Genomic DNA, 10,721 nt, shown 5'->3' on the forward strand with positions numbered 1-10,721 from the left:
CTGCCTCGGAGGAGGCGCGGGTCCCTCCTCTCCTGCAGGGTTTTGGTGGGATGGCAGGAGGTGGCACGGGGCCGGCTGTGCTGGGGGGAGCCAAGGAAAACGTTCCCCAGGTGCCAGCAAGGTGGCTTGCAGCCCAGGCAAAGCTTCCCACTCATCCCGCACATTCGGCAACATCCCATGCTGATTCACTTCACAGAATTTACTTTTACCCTGCTAAATGCCACTAAACCTTCAAATTAATCCTCCCATTACGGGACTTCCTTTGATGTCAAAGGGGGAATTTTTTTTGATGGCAAAGGGGGATTTTTCCCCCCTGGTGTAATTATTCCTTTTTTTTCTTCCCCCCTTTTTTAGGCACAAGAGATTCCTGCCAGATGCATGACTTGTGGAGGCAGCTCCCACACAAGGTATTTATATATTTATATGTATATGATGGGAATGCAGTATTGAAAGACCTGAAGTTTCAGGCTGAAGATAAGGGGAATTTCCCATTTCCTATTTGCTTCAGGAAGTTGCCTGAGAAGAGTTTGCAGCAGTACTGGGACCAAAAAGCTGCAAGATATGGCACTGGAAAGTAGCTCTTTAAAATAAATGGGAAAATATCTGCTATTTAACGCTATCACTGAGCAAGTCCGAACGCCTGGGAATTATCTCTGTCACTGCTAAAATTATGGGGATGGGTAAAGCAGATCCACCCCAGCCCTGCATGCATTTCCCATTCGGTGTCTTGGGTGCTACTGGGACCGCTGGGCTGAACGTCCCAGCATGGGGCCAGAATCACTGGATAATGCTCAGGAAGCTGGCAACTGCGGGCAGTCCTAAGGGAGGTTTCTGTAGTAGCATGTAACGATGGAACAGGCAGGTTTATTCAGAGTTCCAATAAGTTTTTATGGATTTCTAGGAAAAAGGGGATACAATCACAGAACTCTTTACTGAAAATGTTGTGAAATAGCCTATATCATTCAACGGCGAAGTCTGTTCCTGCTAATAATTAATTGCACAGGGACCGTAGGCTCCTCTCCCAGCATAACACGGGGGCTCTCTTGGGAATGGAAAATGAGCCCTGGGAGGCATCACCCAGCCATGCCCCAGTAGCTTAGGTCTGCGTGACTCCTTGCCTGGTGATCCCCTGCTGTCCTGGGGGGGCTGACCGACCCCCTGGTGCCTCCCACCGCTGTGCCGCGGCTTCAATCCTCTCCCGGAGTGCCTGTGCCCAGTCCTGCCCCCTCTCCAGGGGAGTGGACCTGGTCTCCATCGCTGTTAAGGCAGTGATTTCAGGGGGGAGCTGGGGAACCAGGCCAGCTCGGAGGAGGGCATCCTGAAATTTGGCTGCGGAGGCTGGAGCTAAGCAACACCGGGGCGTGCTGAAATGGAAAGAAAAGCAAGAAAACTTTTGACGTAAGCAAGCCCTGAGCTGGAGATGCTGCAGGAGCACGGGGGAAGTGATGCTGTGGTCCCCAACCCTCCTGAGCACAGCTGTCCTTACCTGTCTGGCTGCGAGTAGTGGTAGTGAGCAGCCACGGCGGAGTGGGGGCACAGCAGGTAGCGGTTTTCCTCCCAGCAGCGCTGCATGGCTCGCACAATATCCTCGTCAGAGGCCGAGCAGGAGCGCAGGGTCTCGGAGAGCTGCAGCCCCGGGGGAAATGGGAAGGTTTGCCCAGGGTGTCTCCACCCCACGCGTTCCCAGAGGCCTTGGGCTACGGGCACTCAGCAAAGCAGTTGGAAACAGGGAGACTGGAGGATGGAGTTCCCCAGGGACTGGAGGAAGAAGGGTGGCTGCTGTGGCTGGGGGACACTGTTGGAAAGGCCGTGGGCCCAGGGTGGGTGTGAGCAAGGGGTTTCCATCTCCAGGTGCTGGAAGCGTGGGTGGAGAAGAGCTGGGACTCAGCTCTGCACTGCTATTTGCATGCTCCAAGGGAGTTTCGGAGGGCTTGTAAAACCCACCTCAGTGTAATAACTCTTCCTTCCTTTAATAATGCAATTTTTCAGTATTTATTTTGCTACTGTGCAAGCAGGAGCAAGTGCCACACAAAGGATGCTCCGTGGGGGACAGCTTGTGTTGGATGGGAAGAGGCAGGACTTTCCATCTGGCCCAAAGAGCCTCGCAACTCAAATGTTTGGTTTTCTTCTGGATTTCTCTCTGCTTTGTGCTCATGCTCCCATTTGCCACAACACCGAGGCCGAGTTGCAGCCCCAAACCCAGCAGACGCACTCCCAAGAGCCACGCTCGGCTTGTGCCGGCACTCGCTGCACGATGCCTGGGTGCAAGGCCAATGCCGGCACTGGAGTGGCCAAGGAAGGGGTGGCGGCATATTCTACTTAAATAACTGTAGGTAGTTTTTAATTAGTTTTACAAAGAAGAAAGAGATTTCTTAAAAAAAAAAAAATTAAAAAGGAGTTTTTAACATCTTCATGCACACACACTGATATAAAACTCCTCTGGCCTCACGCCTAAGTTTTTGGTTGTAAACTTCCCACTATGATTTTTTTTTATTCTGAAAATTAGTTGAAAACAAGGGGTAGTGGCAAATCTCCTTACACATACACACACACAGAGACATGGTGCCGCGTGTGTGAGGAACTGACCTTTCTGTGCAAATCCTCTGGCAGCTTAAGGCTTTTCGACACACTGAATCGCTCCATCAGCGCTTTCATCAGGCTGCTGTCGGAGCCTGAGAGCAGCCAGAGGATCCTCTCCATGTTGTAAGGCTCCTGGGATAACAAGACAAAAGGTGAGCAGTGGAAATTCGAGCATTTGTCTTTCGGGGGAGAGGACCTGTGTGGATTCTCCGATGTCTAATTAGGGTTGAGGTACTACTTGGTGGAAGCCAGGGTGGGCTTTGTGTCTTCCCCCTGCATACCTACATGCCAAGACAAGTCTTTGGGAACACGATGTCCTTCAGACCTCTGACCTGTCAGAGCAGTCTGGCAGTGACCATCAGATTAAAAAAAAACTAATGAAGGGATGACTGATAAATCGATGGTGTGACCACAACTGTACAATCACCTTGAGGAACCCAGGCTAATAACATGCTATGTGTTTGAGAACCAGAAATATCCAGCTGTTTACTCAGTGTTGCAGATGCTGCTGTGAGTCACCCACTTCCCGCGTGAGTTAATGAGACACCCAGCTCCCTGCAGGGCTGACCGATAATCTTTATGAACATATAAGGCACATATAGGGCCTGACTGGCCTGTATGGCTATGTGGCAATCGCTGTTGCAACACTGCAGCAAAACTCAGTGCAAGACCATACAGGAGGGTCCCAAACCAATTTCACTGCTCACTGTCTCATTCCTGCATGCTCACAATCACCAAGAAACATTCATCCAGGTGGTTTGGCCAAGATACCTTGTAGGGACAGAGAGGACAAGGGGCACCAACTACCAAGTCCTCTTCACATCTCTTGGTTCAAGTGCTGGTTTTGGTTGAGCTCTATATACCTTTTAGCAGCTGACAGTGCCTGTGACCTTTTGTCTCTTCATTCTGTCCTACCTTGACGAGTCATCAGGACTTACTCAGCCTTTCGTGTCTTTATCTGGGTGGCTTATGGCCCCAGTCCTGTTCTTCATCTTCCCACCATCATCTCCCAGAGCCTCCAGCCTGTAATCTTCAGTCTAGTCTGGGTGTAGCCTGCCCTTTGCTTTAGGCTGTCCGTTGTTTTAGGCTGTCCTCTGCTTCCCAACCCAGCTGTCCTGAGAAGCTTCATGTCAGCTTGCCTGGACTTCGATGACAAGCTACTGGAGGTGCCTCCAGGACCATCCCCCTGACACCCCTTCTCCTGTCCTTCCTTCTGCTGCTCCCATGTCCAGAGCTTCCCCTTCACCCTCCATTTGTACCAGCCTTACGATTTCCACTACAGATCACTACATTGACACCAGTAAGTCAAACTAGGCCATGACACTGGTGCAAGCACTGGCCTTGCCGTTTAAATTATTAGCCAGCTCTCTGTTGTGGTTTTGTCCCATGCCACTAATGTTGCCCAGGAGAACATTTGGGTCCAGTTTGGAGGACAGGTCATGCTGGTGACTGTTCCCAAGGAAAGTTTTGGCATATGAGCATGAGCTGCATGGTACTTCCTAACCTAGACTTTCTGCTTCACCTTCAACTCTTCAGTTAGTGTCTAACTGGAAAGTTTTCTCTGCTTTAGCATAGTCTGCAGAAGAGGCAATCTAGAGAGGTTGTGCACTCTCTTTCCAACACCTGACTGGACAAAGCCCTGAGCAACCCAGTCTGACCTCAGGACTGACCCTGCTTTGAGCAGGTCCTAACTAGAGACCTCCTGAATTCCCCTCCAGCATGAATGATCTGTTAAGCTATGGAAATATTTGCATGGATGCTTCAGATATGAGCTGAACGATGATGTCCCATGCAGCCGTGGAGAGGGATGTGCAGAGGGATGCACCCATCCAGGTCCTTGGGAATCTCTGGACATGACCTCGCCTGGCTGCCTTCTCTCATGATCCCAAAGTCTGGCACATGCTTAGGTGCCTCAGCAGATCAGTGCTACTGAACAGACATGGGCCAAGAGAGGAGCCCAGCTACCCTTTGAGCTCTGAGGAGCCCCACAAATTCATGCCTTGGGAGGAAAGTCAAGCTGCAGACCACAGCAACCTGTTGATAAGGGCATAATGTCTTCCCAATGTGTTTGAACAGCTTTTGGAAAATCCATGTAGCTTAAGGCCACAATGATACAACACCAAGTGTTTCACACTTTGGTCTCTTGTTTGGAAGCAGATCCAATCCCTGTGGATCACAGGGTAGGTATGAAATGGGAGGTATTTGTTTCCAGGTGCTTGGTTTCTGAACATCCATGACTTTTCATTTCTGAGGCCTTTACCTGCCTGCTGAGACTTGTTTTGCTCTGAGCAAGCTGCAGATGGCCATTAGATGAGGCATTTCTTCTGGGCTTCCCTACCTTCTTCCTGGTCTCTTCTCTTGCTCTTGGTGAGCCTTTCAGAAGTATCAACAAAGCCCTTGACACATGATGAGATTTATCATTTTCTAAGAGTCACATTTTGAGAAAATGTCCCTCTTTTGATAACCTTGCACATAATGAAACCCCAGAAACCCAGCATTTAACAATGAAGACTACAAAATCAAGCCCTAAAAAGTGAGGAAGAAGGTGTTTGGTCTATCTCAGCTCAACAGTCTGCAGCATAAATGCTCAATATGAGTCACAGCTCTTAATGTATTGCTGAGAGGCATTGCCAGTGGCAGAATTATGCTCTCTTAAACCAGGTAGAACAGAGTACAAGGGAAAAAAAAAAAAAAAGTATATAATATTTGGTATTTTCCCATTTTAGCCAATTCATTATGTACCTGAATATCCATTGCTGATGCTAATGTAGCCTTCATGCTCTCTGACAGTGAGAAATCTCCATGTTGAACAGTCCTATGAATGATGTCATTGCTGTTAACCACGGCAACAAGTCGAATCGGGAGACCCATTTTCTGGGCAATACAGCCAGCTAAAAAAAGTGAAAAAATACATGCATGTTGATGAAGAAACATTCAAAGGATATTTAGCAAAGAAGTCGTCAGAAGCAGACACAAATGACGTTACCTAATGGATTCTAAGATACATGTCTTGAATGTTTTGGTAGAGCACCAGATTATAAAATCCAGGCATGCAATGCTGCACTTGCCATCCACACTGACCCTTGGACATCTCCACATTTAAAGATGGATGGGCAGGGGATGAGAGGTCAGATAGCTGCTGTTTAAGCAAGAGAGATGAAGCTTTTGGGCTCTTGCAGCTTGTTAATGCTGCCTCAGATGGGCAGCCTGAAAATACAGTGAATGCAGTTGAGTGTGTTGAGTCCTTTATTGCTTTCATAAAATGGTTGTATGCCTATTTTGGGATGGAGGCAATCAAGAACTCACATTTAGAAGGCCAGATTACGCAATTAAGACTGGTTCTCTTGACTGCACCCTACCATGCAAACCAGAATAGGACCAGGCAGGACTCCACACCTCTGTTATTGTCTCACTTAGGAAATCAGAGCCATGGTATTTTCCCTCTTTTCTGGATCAAACACATTCTGTCCTCTTCTAATGTGCCCATCCTCAAGATAGCTACAGTCATCATCAAGGGGTGGTTTGGGATTTTCTGCACCTTGCATCAGTGACACCTAAATGAGTAATAACCACACATGAGTAATAAAATATAAGTGGTTCTGAAGAAATCCTGCCAGAGAGTGGGTGTTTTAATAAATAGCAATACCCGGCATCTGCAAAGTGCTTTTAGTCCATAGGTCACAACACTCTCTCTCTTTCATATCTAACCTATCTTTTTTCCCTTCACCTGTGATATTTCCTCCTCCTCCTGTTGGCACAACAATTTCCACCACTGGCAGCGGGGTGGCATCCAGGGACGGGACACACTGAAAGTAAGCGTAGAAGTGGTGAGCAATCTGCACCATAATCCTAGACCAATTGACCGAATTCAAGCTCATCAGATTGTGTTTTCTGGCAAAATTGACATCAGCGAACAGTTCCTTGATCGGCTCATCGATTTCATCACTGTTCCCATGAGCTGTCAAAAGGAGAAAGGGAAGATTAGATCTGCCAACATCAGCGCATCGGGCACAAGGTATTTCTGCTCAGAAATAGGGTCAGTCTCAAGCCCTGGGGTTTGCTGTGGCCAGGGGTGTCCTGAGCTGCCCGTCTGCCTCAGGGGCTGTACAAGCCAGGGGTGAGTAGCACCATGTGGATGCCGGGTGGTTTCTGCAGACATCGCACCCTGCGCTCTTGCTTGCACCAAGGATATATTTGCCAGGAAGACAAATGCCTGCATCCCCTGTGAGATGCCAAGGTGAGACCTGGCTGAGCAGAGGAGTCCATGGGACAGCTCAAGAACCCCGTGGTGATCCCCACCGTGGGGATGGCACAGAGGGAGGGAATGGACCACCCTTGAAGGTGGATGGACAGAGGGAAGGGGTCACTCTGGATGCTTTCAGTGCCAAGAAATGGTGCTGAATTCAGTGCAGCTAAACACCAACCACCTGCATGGAGGCAGCTCTGATCTGTGGGCAGGTGAAAAGGAGGCCTTGAACCATGTTTCACCAAAGAGGGGACATCTGCTGTAGGCTTCTGTTAGCCAGACATCTGGGCATGGTGGCCATGGTAGCAATAACCCAGATGGCTACAGCTGCTAAAGCAGCAGAACCCTGAGATTTTTAGGGTTATGGTTTTGACACAGAAGGGCCATAGAGTGGACAGTCCAACAGTAATGCCAACCAGCAAAGACGTGGACGTTGTCTTCAATGACGGTGGTCATCTGAAGTTCCTGTATCTGGGTGCAGAACCCCTTGGGCAGGAGAACAAAGATGTCCATGTTCTTCTGCCCCCTCACACTCTCAATGGCTGAGCTCCCCGTGTCCCCTGAAGTCCCTGTTTCAAAGTGAGGGAGAACCAAGAAAAGGAAAAAATTGATGTGTCAGTCAAACCTGCACCACTGCACTTTAAGAAAAAGATGCAGAAATGTTCCATGAGATGTTTTTGGCTAGAGCAGCCACACTGGCATTGCCCAGAGATCACTCACCAGCCACCCACGAGGCAATACCACCCCAGGACATCTATGGGGAGGGCCGTGGGATGATGGCTCTCAAGGTAAAAACCTGCCCAGAAGTTCTACCTCCCACAAAGAGGCATACTCACCCACCAGAATAGTGACATGCTTCTGCTTTCTCTCCAAGAAGTATTGTAAAAACTGCCCTGTGCAGGACAAGGACAGATCCTTAAAAGCATAGGTAACCCCGTGCCACAGCTCCAAAACATTCAGCCCGTCTTTGAGCTTGGACAGATGGACGACGTCCTTGTGTCTGAACCTGCTGAAGGCCCTGTCGATCAGATCTAGAGGGAAAATGGTTAAAGGAGTTGTTAGACTGGGTAAAGGAGTATTTTTCTGACCCATGCCCCCCTGCATTTGTGCTCTTCACGGTCCTGGAAAGCTTTCTGCACAACCAAAGACTCACAGTTGCTGGAGAGGCGACAGATATTTAACAAGTTATTCTTAGTTATTAGGAGTAAACCAGCTTGCTTTATTGTCTTCTATAACTCTATGGTGAGAGACCCCAGGGGACACCTGACACTATCAGAGCAAAGTGTCTTAAAATACAAAATAGAGGAAACTCAAATTTTATCATAACACACTGTTGAGATAGAGGTTGTAGCTGCCCTCTGGTGGAGGCAATAGCTGTTAAATGTTAAAAACATTAAAATTTGGATCTCAATGAGAGTGTGGAACAGCAGAAAGCCCTGGTGGGAGGGCAGGTCTGGGGCAGTGAGCAGGACCACAGCATCCGCCAGTGCTATTGCCGTCACCAGAATCCCTATTTGCACGCAGGGGACACCTTTTCCAGAAGGTAACAAGCCCCAGCAAAGTGACAGAGTAGAAGAGGGTACAGAAAGGAGCGGGCAATGGTGCAACAGGTTCTGTCCTCTGGGGCCTGAGAAGGGGATAGGGTGAAGGCTGGCAGATGCATCTGAACACCCCAAAATCCCCATGCACATCCCTGCGAGCAGCTCCCTGTGTGGCTGAGGCTCACCATTGAGTGTGCTCCGCGGGACCAGCTCGGCCGTGATGAAGAGGGAGCACAGCTCCTTCACCAGGTCCCGGTAGGAGAGGCAGCTCCACCTCCTCAGGGTGTCCCCGTCCAGCGAGGGGATGCGCCGGGGCATGAAGAGGCCCCCGTCGGGTGCGTAGCCGGAGAAGAGGGCTCCCTCGAAGTCGACGGCCCCTGTGCTGCCCCGTGTACTGATGTACTCCATTGGGTCCTGGGGAGGCACCGCAGTCATTGCCAGGGTCCCAGAGCATCCCCCACACCGGGAACAGTCCTGCGTCCCAAGCTGACTCCCCCCAAAAATTCCCGTGTGGACAAAGAGCGCCCCTCAGGGAAGAAAATGCCTCTTCCCCTAAAAATGTGTCACACCATGGTGAACTAGAGCAGACAGAGACAAGGGAAGGCACACGGGGTTTTGCAGGCGGTGGAAACGCTGCCTGAGATTTGCACGGAGGTGGCTGGAGCCTCCTCATCCCGCTTTCCCTGTGCCTTTGCCACCCTGCCCCAGAGACACTTCCCAGCCTGAGCAAAAGCCCTGACAGCGCAGAAGTCACTGTGCGGGCACGTCATGTCCCCTGCAGGCTGTCTGCAAAAGCTGGAGTTCTAAAATTAAAAAAAAAAAAAAAAAAAAAAAAAAGGAAGGAAATCACTATGTTTTCAGAGCAGGCTGCTTTTGTTCAAAGGGGTTAAACTAAGGACGGGATTTAACTCGGCGTAGGACGGGCTGAGCTAAACCCGCTGGATTCATGCAAATCCCACCCAGCAGCCGCGGGCAGGGCGCTGCCGGGAGCGTCACCCTCTCGCCCCGATCCCGTGAACCCCCGCAGCCATTCCCACCTGGAGCACTCTGGCCAGCGGTGCAGCCCCTCGGCACGGCACGGCACGGCTGCAGGCCGCTTGACCCCACGCAGAGGCAGGAAAGCGGCCGAAGCAACTCGTCGTCACCACCGCTTGCAACCCAGCCACCCTTTGCACTTGTGCTCACGGAAAACTTCTCCCCGTTGCAACTCGCCAAGGTTCCCCTCGCCGCCGCGCAGCCGGCGGACGTGGCTGCCCTGCACCCAGCCTGGGAATGGGAATATGTGGGAAAAATGGAGCCGAACTGCTCTTGGTGGCACCGGGCATCGGGGCAAGGGGCAGTAGGCACGAGCTGCAGCTGGGCAGAAATCTGGTTAAATATTAGGAGATAGATTTTAACCGTGAGGGTGATCAAGCATGGAGCATGGAGAGCTTGTTGTCTCCAGTATAACCCCGGAGAAACTCTAAATTCAACTGAGGAATCACTGAGCCACCTGATTTAACTGTGACATTGGATTTAAACTTGAGATTGAACCTGCTTAAAGCAGGATTTGGGTCAGAAGCCTCCAGAGGTCCCTTCCAACCAAAATCAGTCTGTAATTCAGCTGTGCAAAGCCAAGTGTTCAGCCTGGAAGGCTGGGTCGCCGTAACAGCCCCGTCCCACCAGTGGGGAAACTGAGGCACAGGAGGGAGAGGGGACATGTGCAGGGCTGTGCAAAAAATACTCAGTTCTCCTTTGCGGGGAAGGGCTGTGCATCTCTTTTCTTACTTTTTAGTTTAACAAATTTTTTGAAGGGCAAGGTCAGCACAGGACTGATGGCTGCGTGGACCCGTGATGCAGCTGGACCAGTGTGCTGCTGGAGCGTGCGTGGGGACTTCAGCCCAGCAAGGCAAGGTGCAGAGGTACAAAGGATGGCTGATAACAGCCAGAGGTGAGTCAGAAGCCCACGTCTGCGGTAAGGGACACATCACCTCGCCAAAGCATCGGAGTCCGACCCAACACACGTTGCCTCTCTAACTCTCTGATGAGCCATGAGAAAAGTCTCCAGCAGAGAGTGGTCCAGCCCTTGCCCTGAGCACCGATGTGGAAATAGGCTTTTCTACACCCAGCACCCAAAAAGGACTGTTTCTGCAAGTTCCTCAAAGGGAGGTAGAAGCTAAAGTTCAGACTCTGGGCAAAGTTTCCCGTGACGGCATTGCTCAAGGTCAAAGAGGGCAGCTGTAGCAGAGCAGGAAGCAAATAGCAGCTTTTTAATAATATACCTGAGCTTACGCAATGGGCCAGAGCAACATTAACAGTCTCCATTTTCTCCCTACGTCTAGGAAATCAGATAGATAGGGAGCTACTTACTTATA

General features: G+C 50.3%; 1 protein-coding gene across 1 annotated transcript; it reads right to left on the reverse strand.

Annotated features, from left to right (window-relative positions):
• Positions 1–288: 288 nt before the first annotated feature.
• On the reverse strand, positions 289–9,565 carry THNSL2 (threonine synthase like 2). The gene is made up of 9 exons (XM_074587262.1): positions 9,405–9,565; positions 8,553–8,781; positions 7,663–7,857; positions 7,243–7,395; positions 6,308–6,538; positions 5,323–5,471; positions 2,587–2,712; positions 1,487–1,626; positions 289–1,364 (listed from the first exon to the last, which is right to left on the reverse strand). Exons 2-9 carry the CDS (start codon positions 8,773–8,775, stop codon positions 1,097–1,099), a joined length of 1,485 nt encoding a protein of 494 aa, XP_074443363.1. The 5' UTR covers positions 8,776–8,781; positions 9,405–9,565; the 3' UTR covers positions 289–1,096.
• Positions 9,566–10,721: the final 1,156 nt, after the last annotated feature.

This window comes from Larus michahellis, chromosome 5 (genome assembly GCF_964199755.1).
Source record: "Larus michahellis chromosome 5, bLarMic1.1, whole genome shotgun sequence".
NCBI classification, from domain to species: Eukaryota; Metazoa; Chordata; class Aves; order Charadriiformes; family Laridae; genus Larus; species Larus michahellis.

Excerpts from the sequence above, each read along its gene's own strand:
- THNSL2 (XM_074587262.1), bottom strand. The coding sequence starts at position 8,775 with ATGGAGTACATCAGTACACGGGGCAGCACAGGGGCCGTCGACTTCGAG. Across the intron at positions 7,858-8,552 it reads CCCGCGGAGCACACTCAATG|ATCTGATCGACAGGGCCTTC; the intron begins GTGAGCCTCAGC and ends TTTTCCCTCTAG. Across the intron at positions 5,472-6,307 it reads AGGAGGAGGAAATATCACAG|CTGGCTGTATTGCCCAGAAA; the intron begins GTGAAGGGAAAA and ends CACTTTTTTTAG.